General features: G+C 42.9%; 1 protein-coding gene across 1 annotated transcript in view; it reads left to right on the top strand.

Moving 5' to 3' along the window:
- Window positions 1-14769, top strand: part of MYH10 (myosin heavy chain 10) — a 109373-nt gene that overhangs the window by 33611 nt on the left and 60993 nt on the right. The window contains exon 4 of the mRNA XM_062010693.1: window positions 5024-5051. Coding sequence (XP_061866677.1) covers window positions 5024-5051 — 28 coding nt within the window. The remainder of the gene's footprint in view (window positions 1-5023; window positions 5052-14769) is intronic.

The raw sequence follows: 14769 nt of genomic DNA, 5'->3' as shown, positions 1-14769 counted from the left end.
CCCTCAACCTGCTGGCCACACTGCTTTGGATGCAGCCCAGGACAGGGTTTGCTTTCTGAACAGCAAACCCATGTCACAAGATGTATGGAGTAGAAACTTCAATGTTTTCCAAATATTTTTAAGTTTCCATGAACAACCATCTCAAAACTCTGGGGCTTTAATAGTAAATTGCTGTTAACACTTTTGCAAATGATGGCAGATTGTTTTTGGGACTTAGGGACATGTTCCTATGTGACCTGATCTAGGTGACCCTGCTTCTGCAGGGGGCTTGGACTGGATGATCTCTAAAGGTCCCTTCCAACCCCACCATCCTGTGATTCTCTGTCAGAATAAATAACAGTCTGTTTTGGGAGCTGCCTGCTGCCCTTCAGCTTGAAGCTGCATCTGAGAGCATCATGCACTTTTTTGAAGCTATTATTAATATACATGTCCTAAGATGAGCAGTTTAGTGCTTCTTCCCTGCCTCATATAACAAATAATGGCAAAGGTGCCAGAGAGGTGCTGACGCTAACAGATATGGAGTTCCTGCCTCCTGGAGCCTTTAGGAAGGCACCAGCTCATTTGATATCAAGGCTACAGATAAATTGTGTTATTTGGGGAAGGAGAAAATCAAACCAGAGGAACCATAAATAACTCCTTCATTTTTGTCATTTTTGTCAGGATCTTTTTCAGAATAAGTCTGGTGAGATCAGCTCATTTTCTTGGGACAAAAGCCATCTGGCATTCGGCAATGCAGAAAGTGTCATCCTGAGACTTCAAGCTGTAATCTCTTGTTATTGCTGAGTGCTAGGTGCTGAAACTGGCCATTAGCATAAAGAAGAGCTCCAAAGGCAAATCTTGAAGGTTGCTGTTGTCTTACTTCCACTTTCATAGTTTGTGAGGTTCATAGTCCAGATGGCCACATAAAAATGGATTTAGAGTAGCACACTTGTGTACCATATAACTGACTGATAAAGTCTGTGTCAGTTCAGGCCCCTGGACATAGAAACCACAAAAGCTTTTCTGCACTTGCTGGAGTTTCTGGCAGTGACATAATACATCCAACTGTCTGGGCTTGTAGACTTTTTCTAGGACTGATTGGGCAAGAAAATTCATTTAGAGAGTGTCTTGCATGTTGTGGAAAATGAGCTTTGCACGGTAAATTGACAAGTAAAATATGCCATGATACAAAGCATCCTCCTGAGAAGGAGCCTTCACACCCTCCCTGGGCAGCCTGTGCCAGGGCTCCTTCACCTCAACAGTAAAATAGGAGACTGCAAGTTTTTTCACAAAGTGGCTGAGCTACAGTGACAAAATTACAGAGAACCTGTTTTGTGAGGAAGGGGAAAATTGCCACTTTAGAAAACCATAGAATGATAGACTGGTAGGGGTTGGAAGGGACCTATAAAATGGCTCAATAAATCCTAAAGCTAGGAATTAGTAACTTTCCACTCTACATGTGGTACCAGCTTGGCACTCATTCAGCAGTTTCTTCTCAAAGAACAAATGATTTGTACTGCCCTGTGTTATCTTGACTTTTTGCTGGCGTGTGGGGTTGCCAGGGAAGGGTATGAGTCACTGTTAGCTACCCCTGGAGACAGGTCACGGTCAGAAAATCACAGTTTTTCAAGTTTATGCTGACAACTGGACTCATGGCACATCCAGCTGCTGCTGCAGCTCTGGGATCTGTCTCCTGCTGGTACCAAAACCTTATTTCTGACAGGACTGGCAAGATCAGTGGCTGTATATCAAAAGCAGAAGAAGATAAAAATATTTTGAGTGTTAACTTAACCTTTCTCTTACTGTACTCCTACTGGTTTTGCCCATTCTCAGCTTTTCTTTCTTGCAGCCACAGGTTTCCCTCTTCCTTTCTTTGATCTGTTTGTACAGGAGTTGCTATACATCATACATGTGTAGGACATCCTATACCATCCCAGCAGCCTTGTCAGGGATATCACCAGCTCTTTGGATATTCTCTTCTTTCACACTTCTAATAATCAAACAATCACCTACTCTCCTACTACTCTGCTCTGTTTGATACTACCCTGTAGGCAGGATTTTTGGACCTAACACCTACTTAGAGGACATTGGTAAGTCACAGGGGTGCAACATTTGACTTGTGCTCCTGGTAAAGTGAAGCCTAATGCAGTTTGTCTGCACAATGGGTAAAAAAATGGTGTATTTTGCCATTGTTGAACAAGCTGGAATACAGGGTTCAAAACATGAATGTTGGCATGTTTTTAACATTTTTCTGTCACAAAGCACCTCATTTTCCATCCTACTGGCCGGCAGTGCAGAACATGAGTAGCTGGTTTGGCCAACTCTGGTAATACCTAGTAGCATCTGCCTGCTATTAAAGACTTGCTTTCATGTCCTTCAAGCTTTCTGTTCAAAAACTGATTAAAATATTTTACTGAGACAAGGTCTCTTTCAGCTGGTTTTTAGATGCATTGTGTTTGTATCAATGGATCTAAAGTAAATTGAATCTACTGTGCAGTAAACAGATCTCGAGTCTTGCTTCCACCACTAAGTTTTTCATAGAATCCCAGACTGGTTGGGGTGAGAAGGGCCCTGCAGAGCTCATCCAGCCCAAGCCCATGCTACAGCAGGTTCCTCCATCAGGGGCACAGCAACGTGTCCAGGTGGGGTTGGAAACCTCCTGAGAAGGAGCCTCCACACCCTCCCTGGGCAGCCTGGGCCAGGGCTCCCTCACCTCAGCACCAAAGGACTTGCTCCTCCTGTGCCACTGGAGCTTCCTGTGTTCCAGCTTGTGCCTTGTGCCCCATGCCCTGGCACTGGCCACCACACAACAAAGACTGGCCCCATCCTCTCCACACCTGCCCTTTAGGGACTGATCTCAGCCTTCTCTTCTCCAGACTAAACAGCCCCAGGGCCCACAGCCTTTCCTCTTCACACACATGTTCCATCCCCTCAGCATCTTGGTGTCCCTGCACTGGCCTCTCTCCAGCAGTTCCCTGTCCCTCTGGAGCTGGGGAGCCCAGAACTGGCCACAGGACTCCAGATGAGGCCTCAGCAGGGCAGAGCAGAGGGGGAGCAGAACCTCCCTTTGACCTGCTGCCCACACTCTGCTGGATGCCCCCAGGCTGCCATTGGCTTCTTGCCCACGAGGGCACGTTGCTGCTCATGTACATTTTTGTGCAGTGGATGAGGGCACTGTTTCAGCTCAGCTCACTGTTTCAAATCAGACCCACACCCATTTTTTTGGGGCAGCTTTCCTACTCACCTCTGGGCTGTGCTGCACTGATGTGTGACATTGCAGCACAGAGTGCTGGCACTGTTGGAGGAAGCAGACATGATACAACTGTCCCTTTGGCAGCAGCCTGCCTTTATTTTGGCTGAACACCCTTCTGCCAGGCTCCCTAGCAGCCTGTGCTGAGCCAAACCCAGACCTCTGGCTGTGCCTTAACCTGCAACTCTGCCTTCCATCCCTGGAACTTGTATTTCTGCTGCTGTGCAGCAGGGCTGCTTAGGGAGCTGAGCACCAGCTGCTTCTGTGTCTGGGTTGTGCATTGGGCAGTGTGACAATGGAAACAGCTCTTGATGGGTTCCTTGTTTTTATTTTTAACATGCTACTTAGCTAAAGTTGAAATTCTCCTTCAATTCTAGTTTTTACACAGCAGTGCTATGAACTCTGTTGCTTACATGGATAGGATGACTGATTTTATATAGTCTGCAAAACTCAGCAGTAATTTGCAACTCAGCTTAATAATTGTTTCTACATGAGTCCAGGAAAACAATGTGAAATGTTATTTACATCACTCAGCTTACCAGAAATGATGATAAATGTATTGAGGCTGTACATATGGACACAGATCTATTTCTGACCTATTAAACACGTGGGGAAGCTGCATTGCAGCAGTTAAAGCTGTCTATGCATCCTGCTAGTACTGAACTCTGTGTCTGAGAGGGAGTTATGAGCCTCAGTTCCTAACTGCTCCATTCCTCAGCGTTATGTTTGAGGAGAAGTGTCTCCTGCAGAGACAAGAATCTAATGTGTAGTCCTGAGCTGTAGATGGGATCAATATAAGTCTTGATTTCTATTTATCATTGTGCAAATTACCAACCAGAATGGAAAACCTGATTGAAGTTCTGACCTGACAGGCAGCAGTTATCTTCTTCTGGAGCTAGTGACAACCAACCAAAGTGTAAAAGCAAGACCTTTGTGATGCAGATGTATGAAAAAGATGTTGAGCTTGTTAAAATCCCTGACTCAACTGGGATGGAGAGCACCTCTAAGTGCAATATTGTACTTTCTGCAGGTAGATTTGAGTGTTTTGATGATATAACTTTTAATATAGACTGGGTGCTGTTGAAATACATTCTCTAAAGATCCTGTAATTATGAAATGCTTCTTTCAGGGTATGGCTGACCTTCAGGCATTCTTTTCAAAGGTCATGAGTGTGCCAGTGGGTGTCACAAAAGTGCTGAGCCACATCATATTGCAAAGTTTGGCTCAGTATTTCCCTAGATGTCCTTTTGATGAGTCTTTAATGAGTGAACTAATTGATGGAAATGCTTCAGGTTTGCCTGTGAGTTTAAAAGAAAAGGGAGGGGAATAAAAAAGCTGTAAAGATCTCTTTTTTTCTGGACATATTAGTGTCCTTTCCAAGTGTCTGGTCACTAGCATTGTGTACTTTGCCATTTATTCTCATTTAATACTTAAGATTTGTAATTCTTTGGTTAATTAGGGAAAGAGTGCATCCAAAAAAAAAAAGGTTGGATGAGCTTTATCTGACAGTAAGATGACTGTGGATTGTTATTAAATTTAACCAAGCTCAAATAGCCAAGTTTTGTGGTTATTACATGAAACAGATGAACTTTCAGGGATGTCTGGGCTGTTGTTGCAGGGGGATGGGTGTGAACTAGAATATTTAAGAGGTATTATTGAACTTGCTTGAGAATGTCCTTAGAATTGTTAAGCTGAAAAGCTGTATTTTGAAAATGTTTATTTAGAAGAAACTGTCTTGCAGTTTACAGGACAGTATAAACAGAAACTAAAACCCTGTTTGTTCTTGTTTTGCAGACCGTGAGGACCAATCCATTCTCTGCACGTAAGTGAGCACTCATCATTTGGGCATGTTTTGGAAATCTCTATTGTGAATCCCAGAATCTCAAGGGTTGGAAGGGACCTGGAAAGCTCACCCAGTGCAACCCCCCTGCCAGAGCAGCACCACCTAGAGCAGGGCACACAGGAACTTGTCCAGCTGGGTTGGAATGTCTCCAGAGAAGGAGCCTCCACAGCCCATCTGGGCAGCCCCTGCCAGTGCTCCCTCACCTCAACAGGGAAGAAATTCTTCCTTGTGCTTCTTTGAAACCTCTTCTGTTCCAGCTTGTACCCATTGCCCCTTGTCCTATCATTTGCCATCACTGAGAGCAACCTGGCTCCATCCTTCTGACACCCACCCTTTGCTACAGCTGTAGTAGTCAAAACATTGTCTTTAACTTTGACTGTCTGTCAAGATCTAGCATGAAGTATGTTTAATATGGGGATATATTCTTTTAATACTGTAATTCACATTACTGAAAGTTTTATAGGCATGTGCTACTCAAGAAGTTTAGCTTCATGTCAGTTATGATGTGAATCAGAGACAAAAAGCTTTAATAAGTGTGCATCTGTCTGAACTGCTGTGCTGTAATTATCCAATGTGTAGTGCCTGAGGGGGACATGAATCAAAAGTTGGTTTAGAAACCCTGCTGAGCAACAGCTTAGCTTTGGCTCTGCTTCAAACAGGAGAGAACTCTGAAAAAGTTGACACCAAGTTTTCCTTTTGCTTTCTCTGTGTGCACCTGAGTTTACCCCACCTGGGACCAAACTTATAGCTTCAGCTTATATTTCTCTGGGATTTGGGAATGCAGTGGTGGGGCAGTCAGAGTACCAATGTGCTTTCAGGCTTAGGACTCTCCTGAACTGATCTATAATTGGGCTGCTGCTGAGAGGTGATCCAGTTCCCTTTCCTCTCCCACTCCCTATGTGTTTCTGCAGCCTCTTGTGCTCATGATCGGGCTTGGCAGCCAACATGACCAGCTAGTTCAGGGAGAGAAGCTGGCAGAAAACTACCCCTGCTTCAAAATGATGCTTTTCAGCAGTTCAGCTCTCTGGATCTGTGCTTGGTGGGTGCAGAGGAGTACCAGCCTAAAGCAGGAGGCATAAACATGCAAGGAGGCAACTGTCCCTGCCAGTAGCAGCCTTGGGTTAGGATTGTTCATCTGTGGTGTGAAACCATCCATTCTGAATGCAGTTTGCAGTCATGGGTATAACTTAACATGTTCATTTATCTGAGGGAGGGAGGTACTTTGCATGCATGACTTGGTTATGTGATCAGTTGGCTCTGTGGTGTGCCAGGGCATACCACGTGCATTGAGGCCATAGTTTGTGAGGATGCCTGCTTCCTGAAATAGCTCCATAGTTAGATTAATTGCTTGTGAGAGACTTGGGTTCAATTTCCTTCTTGACACAAAGGGATTCAAATCTTCATCTCTTATTTCCTATAAAAAGTGACTTAACTATCAGAGTCGATACAAGACTGAAGGTAGATTCTTTCAAGCCATCCTTTTTTTGAACTATGGATGCTCTGAACACAAGATTCATGGGGCTTAAGGACACAGAAGCAATTACAGTTCTGTAGCTAACTTACAAAAGCTAACTTTTGTCGGTGGATCCAGTTAACACAGGCTTGTCTAGGTCTGTGGTTCCTGCTCTTCGTAGGACTTCTGTTTTCATGTGATGACTACTTCATGTGCAATGTACAAAACAGCCCTCAAAGCAGGAATGGGATCCCAGAGCAAAAAGAAAGTCTTTGTTCTTGTGTGTTTGTGGATGTTTGGATCCTATATGGTTGCCCCAGGTGAATTTTTTTGAAGTAACTTCATGTTTTGTGCTTATGCATGAACCTTGCACTCCTTTACGTGGTCAGCCCACACCACAAGGGTTGGAATGGCAGTGCTACAGTATTTAGGGAATGTCTGATCTGCAAATTGGAAAGCCTCTAAGCTGTCTTGCCTTCAATTTTGTTATTGCCTCACCTGTAAGGTTACCATAAGCTTTTGATCCTTCTCTACTGAGCAGACAACTGAACCCTGTTTTACATCTGGTACAACACACTTCAGTACAAAATAGCTGGATCTTGTGACAGGTTTCACATCTTGGCTAGGCACTAGATGAGCTTCTTGCTGTACATGCATTTGCAGAGAGGAGCTTGCTTCCAGGTGGCAAGGGGTGGGAATGGGCACATCCTTAGAGTCAGGCCTCAGGAAGAAGCAACCACATCCAGTACTGAAGTCTGGAACTGCTTGAGTGCAGTCTTAATAAAGACCTTCAGAGATGATCCTGAGGACATCTCATCTGTTGGCCATGGAAAATATTTGGTGACAAGTGTACTACTCCATGTAGCAGTTCAGAAACTGGTGCTGAGAAGCAGTGAACAACACATCTCTGAATTTCACTGCCTTTGAATTATATCACAAAACTAAGTATTGAAACTATTAGCACCATGATACTGGACAAGTTTTTCTACCTTTAGTTTAGTGTTTTCATTGTACCAATGTTAATAGATACAAATAAGAGAAGTATAGCTCATTCTTAGTAAAGGAGAGTTTGAGCAACAGATTCTATTGCTGAGCAACAGCTCTATTGGCTGCTTTAACTTGTGTTTCCTACTGAAGTATTTAGACTGCACCAAAATGAACATAGCAAGGTTAAAAAGATCAGAGTCACTGAAGATTGTTTACAAGGAAATACAAATTTCCTCTGTAATGTTGACAGATCTGTGGCCTCAGAGTTATGAAAGATGACATGGTATCTCCAAACTGGACACATGGAACTAAAAACCATCCAGTCTAGGTCTTGCCTGGTGAGAATATGAAGACACAGGATGAAACAGATGGGAGGATTCAAGGTATTTGGTGTCTTCAACACTAGTGTTACACTGTAGCCCGGGAGAACTTGCAAATTCTGTCTAACCATCAGCACCATTTAGATGCTGGTTGTAAAAAACGATAGTAGGGGTTGCTAGACTGCTGCTCAGGCTAATAAACACTTCTCTCTTAAAATAGGTTTGTCTTAGGCTGCTCTTCACCTCTGTGTACAATTCAGAGAGAAGTGCCATCAAAGCATTTGTATTCCCCTGCATCTATCTTTTGAACAAATAAAGACAGCTGCCTGGTGCGGTACTGTCCCTAACATAGTTCCCTCCAGGGGCTTCATGGGAGAGGTTTGCATTGTAAACCCAGCACTTGGCATCTTTCTGACAGGGATATTAAGTCCTTTTCATGAATGGGACAAGGCCATGGCAGCCTCCCTTCTGTAGCAGGCTAAAAAGGAGGTCTGATGTTTTGATCAAGAGTGGGCTTGTGTCCAAGACTTCCATTGCAGCACTGATTCTAGGGTGAAGAGATAAACTGTGTTTCCCTTTCTTGCTACTGGTTTTGCAGATCTTAGAGTAAGGCAGAAATAAATAAAGTGGAAGGACTCTTAACCACACCAGAGGTGATTTCAGAAACCTCTTTGGCAGTTCATAAAAGCCTCAAGACGTTCTTCTCATCCTAAACTTGTTGTCACCCGCTTGACCCTGATCTGAAGTAGAGCTGAAAGCCTTGAGAATACTTTTTCTTTTCTCTGGTAAGAGTGGTTCAAGCTAGCTAGTGAGAAAGAAAACATCCCTTGTGCACTTAAATGATTGGAGAGTTGTGGTGTGCCTGTCATTGTCCTGACTCTGCCTTGATTGTGATTGTCTTTATGTGCATCCTAGTGATAAGTCTCTCCCATTGCCTGATGAAGGTCTGTCTAGTTAGCATTTTCACTTGTCTTTTCCTACCTTTAGTTGATCAAGTGTGCTGAGTTTTTACCTTCTGTGGCCTTTAGAGTAGGAGAACAGATCAGCTCTAGAGTAATATGTGGACAACACCTTACCAAGTGTCTGGATCCATCCCCCTTTTCTCCTTGGTAGCCAGGAGTGCTGCTGTCAAGGACTTGCACAGGTGTAAGATTGGTGTTATGCATTTGGGTTTGGTTTCAGTTTGTCAAAGACTATCTCTGAGTTTTCCCAGATGTCTTCCTTTGATTCCCACTTAATAAATGTCTTATATAGTGAATGTCCACTCATAGCTACCTTGGGAAACCTTTAAACACATTTATCTTCAATTATGTTCTTGCCTGTGAGATGACTTTAAGCTTTTGATCTTTCTAAACTCAATAGGCAACCGATTTATATCTGATGTGGATGCTGTTTTTTATTCCTAGGCATGAAAATATGCAACTTAAATCTGGAGTTGAGACTGTTTCACCTGCCAGATCTTTAGGAAGTACCAATCTGTTTCTCCTGAAGTGCCTGTAGATACCTTCACACAGTCACTATTCCAGTAAAAAATAGCTAGCTGTGTCCAGACCTGTCCTGAAACTGCAAAGGTGTTCTTTAGTGTGTTTTCTAACACAGTGAAGCCAATTTTGTAGCTACATTAAAGACTGTCTAATCTTGGATATTATGTAGACACTTGGAGATTGGTTCACACTCTGCCTCAGGAGTAACAGTGCCTAATAACCCAGGCTGGCTCAGCTTTCAGTAGAGACTAGTCATTGCAAGACAGGGCAGTACCCCTGTTGAGAGAGGTGCAGGTGGATCTTCTTGGGAAATACAGTTTGCTGAGAATTAGCTTGTTTTTCCCCTCAGAGACAATTGTGTTGAAGAATAACCTGTGTTCCATTGACATGCTGCAGATAGAGGCATTCATCAAAATGGGCTGTGTGGAGTGAGCTAGCCTTGATGGCTGCTTCTCCAAGCAATACCTCCAATCACGTGTCATTATTTTGAAGGTAATAGCGTTACTTGGGGATTTCTTGTCTCAGCTTCATCACCTGCTGATGTTCCATGAGGTGTTTTACACAAACTGGTGATCTTAAAGCTAGTCATATTTGCTCAAAGTCAAACTTCATACCAGGAGGGGGAAAAAACCCTCCTGCTCCTGCATTCTCTGGATGCTTGGCTCAGCAGAATGAGAATGTCTTGTCCTTCATCTAATGTGGTTCTTTCAGGAGGGTTGCCAGCTGATGTGGCTGTCATCAGTTTTCCAGTCTGGACTTGATGACATAGATAACTTCCTGCCCTAGCTGTAGAAACACCTGGAGATAAAATGATGTCCTTCTTCCCTTCTGTTCTTCTGTTTTATTTTTTGTTACCTTCTGTTCTTTTCCCTTTCCACTCTCCATCTTTTAGGCAACCAAATACAAACACACACATTGCTGTGGAGACTAGTCTGCAGGGATTCATTCTGAGTTGATGGCCTATAACATGCACCAACTTCCTTTCTTTTGGTCTTTTTTCTTCCATTGTGCCCACCTTCTTTTCCCCCAAACATGTTCCTGTAAATGGACTAGTACTTTAACCACAGGGACAGACTTTGTAAGAGTAACTTTTTGATGAAATTACTAGAGAGGTTTTTCTCAAGAGTGAACTAAAAGCCATTTTCCCATGTCCAGCAAGACTCTGACCCATGATGTGATACTGATTTCCTCAGGTAACAGCAATGTAATTTCTTCTGTGCCCTTTTGTCTTTCACCAACTGGAAAGCTCAAGGCACAGGCACATACACCTGCAGCTCCTGCATCCATTGGACAATTTGTCAGATAATGGTGAAAGCCAGATTATTGCCTAGCTAGTGCTGAGGTGGGAGGAGCTGAACCAACAATAATGGCAATTACTTCTTTTTAGCTTTGAAGTGGAATGGTTTAATCCTGGGATGCTAACTACTGACAAATTGTTAGTAAGGTTCCTGGAGCTCTCTACTCTTTTGTAGTTTAGATCATCAAGATTTCTAATCAAAAGCAAATAAGCAGCCCCCAAAATCAGCACTTATCTGGGCACCTAGACTTCATTAGCTTCCATTTAATCATTCCCCTTCAGTTGAAATGCAAAGGAAAACTTATTTAGGATCCTTTGTGTATAGATCCATAGCTTGCTGAAGAGAAAGCAAAACACATGTAGTTCTGGTGACTTCATGTTCCTGTTAGCTTGTAAGTGCATTATCAGCTTGTATTAACCCAGCATCCATAGGAAACCAATTACAGAAAGGTGTCTTCAACTTTGCAGTGTGCACATGCCTCACTGTACATCTTCTCATTTCTGTAGCATGTGCATCTGTAATGAATGACTCTGCAGGCTTTTTGTTCTTTGAGAAGCTGCAGCTGCTCACAGTTTGCTAAGTTTTGATGTTTCTCTTTGATTATTGCTGTCTCTGAGTTAACTGGCAGAGACATTTAACTGCTGGCAGAGGCTGATGACCAAGATGAAGACATTCCTGTTGTGGTTTACTAGGAATGTGAGCAATATTCAGAGCTTTCCTGGCTTGGTTGTCTTTAGCTGCCAGTCAAATATGAAAATGTGCTGTGCTGCACTTTTTGTTTTAAGCTGGGATATTCTAAACTGGGAGAATCTTATCACAAGCTTCTGGTCTTCTCAAAGCTGAGACTGGGCTTGATAATCAGTCATTTGGCAGGTGTTTACAGGCCTACATGGATATCTAATCTGAATTGGCTTCAGTAGGAGTTGTGGGGTATGGAGGGAATAGAGGCTGCTTATTAAAGGACAACAGCAGCACATACCAAGCATTTTTGTATACAACCTCTGGCAAGAGTCCAGTGTGTAACATTCCTTAGACAACTGGTGTTGAGATGGTGAAGCATCGAGAGAGAAAAGGAGCTAGAAAGCAGGCTTGTAAGTAGTAAAGCTAATTAATGACTGTTCTGTGACAGTCCAAACTATCAGTCATACCTCTCAGTAAATTAGCCAGGTGATTAAGATATCCTTTTAACTACAGCTCTTGCCTGTAAATATCTGTTAATTTGTAACTGGCAGAAGATCTACTCAGTTGTGTCTGAGAATAAGTGTCTCTTCTGTTCTCTGCAACTGCTGTTATGAGAATGACAAAAGTCCATTGTTGGGGCTCTTATGCAGTTCCTTTCTCCTACAAACAATTTAAGTGCATACTTCCACATGCCTTATGTGAGTGGCTGCTTTGTGTGGAAGGAGGGATTGCTGGCCACAGCACCTGTGACAAGCACATTGGGGATTCCTGTATCTTGTGGAATTGGACACTGAGGAGCACTTGCCCCGGTGTCAAGGTGGTGCTGGTGTCACTTCTTTGCAGAAGGACCTTGTGCTTTCAGATGAACTTCTCATCCCAGAGCTTGTTAATGGTCAGGAATAACAGAAATAGATTGAAACTGTGAAGGCAGAGGAGAGGTTACAGTGATCCAGGCTCCCAGCATGGAAAGCACAGGATGGATGGTCAGTTTTTCAGTAACTTAGATAGCAGAGATGATCTGTGGTGAGTATGGATGGCACTGACTGCATCTGGCTATCATAATACATTCCAGATGCTTATCCTCACAAATGTTGTTAGCTTGCAGTAGACTTTGTGCACAGGTAGCAAGATCTGTCTTTGAATTTCAAAGCTTTCTTTGTACGTGTGGTTTTGTGTCGTCCTGTGCTGTGTGACTCACAGCACTACGCTTTGTGCCTCATGCACAGCCCGTGAGCTGCTAGCAAAATTAATGGCTGCCTGGGTGGTGGTGGAAGGGTGCCAGGCCTTGCAGTGGGCCTTCAGTAAGCAACTTTAAACCAATTTGACATCCTTAACATCCAGAAACTCCTTGCCAGCTCAGGAAGAGGTGGTGGTGTTGCCTTGTCCTGCCATACTGAGTGCTGTAACTATCACAAGATGTGTAGATGTTCAAACCTGCTTGACAGTAAGAAAAGCAACTGTTTCACTTCTGTTTTCCTTTGGAACAGTGTTTCCCCTTAGAACAGACATGTATTTGACCTGTTCATGGAATAACAAGTGCCAATCTATGTGGGACATACAGGAAGAGCACGCTGCTTTCCTGCAAGTCATAAGACTGGCTCCCATTCCTGCTTGTTACCTCTCTGCTTTATGACCTGTGAATCCTCTCCCACTGTGATTGTTTTGCCTGTTTTCCAGATGGCAATCTGTTCAGGAAGGGATAATGTCCTCTCCTTCTATGCAAGACTTGGGCTTGTATTGCTCAGGGAAAGAAAAATTGCAACTGGTTGAGAAGTCAAGTCACTGTTTTTTGCTTACCAAATTGTGGCTGAGATAGATCTGCCTGAGGAGTACTGAAAATGATGCTCTACCTTTGCATGCAATGCATTTAAAACCATGTAAAAAGTTTAAAGTGCTCATGCTAGCTACACTTTTCTAAATGAACTTGAAGCTGCTTCAAAGCAGAAGCTTTGCTCTAGGGAGAAGTGCTTTAACTCTAGATACTGCATAAATGTACCAGTGACTGACAGACTTTCTTTGACCTGTCTCTGTAAGGGAGAGATCCTTCAGTTAGTTGATGGAATAACCTTACACCTTCAACTTGAGGCTATTAATAAAGATGGTTTGCTTGCTTGGATGCCCTGTTTGGCACAGCCCATGACTGGAGTTGATAAGTTTCAATTCAGTCTCATAAGCTTTTGTTTCCACCAGTAGTGGAACTGAGACTGAAATAAAGGAGATGAAATGATGACCCCACTGAAGTCATTAGCAAAACTGCCATTGACTGAAGTAAGGCTAGGATCTCAGCCAAGGGGTTTAGTTGTTTAATTCATGGTAACATATTAATTGAGTTGTATTAAAACAGGGCTTTGAGAAGTTAATCTTTAGCTTCGTGGTACCATCTCCATTCCATAAATATTCCACACAGTGTTACAGAAAGTTTACCCTTTTTGGGCAGCTTGATAGAGGTAGGAGATTTGAATGTATTTTTATAATCTGTGTGTTTGCACTCCTAGGAGAGAGCTAAAGTGTGCAAGATGTCACTACTTCTGTAAATGAAAAGGACTTTGTCCTACATCTTCTGATTCTTTTAGAGTACATGGCAGCAGAGCTATCTCACACTGTATCCTGCAGGAAATACTTGACATGCTTGTAAGCTCCAGGGAGAACAGAACTGGGATGATAACATCCATTAGTGTTGCTTTTGAATGAGAACTTGCATAAAGACTTTCTCTAAAAAAAACCCCTCACTATTAGATTTAAAGGCTTTTTAGCTAAAGGAATGTATTGCAAGCTTCTGACCTTCCTGTGCTGTCTGACACTTTACTGGTGTGTGTGCCAGAAAACCCTGTTGATGAGTGGACTCTCCTGAAACTTTGTGCTGCCCTTTCAGAAAGTTGACATCTGGACTGTATTTATTGCACTGTTTTTCCTGGATGTGGCAGAGGAGGTTTTCCTCCTTTCATATTTAATAAACTTGATTTCTGTAATTTCACAGAAAAGATGATTTATCTCATTTTAAAGACACAACTAATAAAGTGTTCCCAAGCTCTGATGACAGTAAGAACAAACTGCATTAAGATTTAAATGCATGTTCTTCTGAACTTCTTTCCTTGCTTCTCTTACCTGCTAGAATAGCTGTAGTGTTGAGCACATTTTAATACACAACTACAAACAGGCAAGACTGCTTTTGTAATTGCTTATAGTAATAAACTATGGTAATGTGAACACTGCAGTGAAAGGGAAACTGGAAAGAAAGACTTGAGAAGCAAGAATTGGCATCTGAGGGGTTTTTTTCAGCTTATCAGTCTTCACATTTGGATGTGGTGCCTCTGCACCAGGCAGAAATGGGATTTTTCATTAAGAGTCAAAGGGTGCTGTTTCACTTACAGCAACCCTGAAGTACACCCAGTTCCTGTGTTGAATATTGATGGTATCTTGGCAAAAAGGAACTCCAGTTATCCATTAGCTAATTCTCAGAGTAATCTTCTTTGT

This window comes from Colius striatus, chromosome 18 (assembly GCF_028858725.1).
Source record: "Colius striatus isolate bColStr4 chromosome 18, bColStr4.1.hap1, whole genome shotgun sequence".
In the NCBI taxonomy this organism is placed as follows: Eukaryota; Metazoa; Chordata; class Aves; order Coliiformes; family Coliidae; genus Colius; species Colius striatus.
This window is presented reverse-complemented; position numbering and strand designations above follow the sequence as displayed.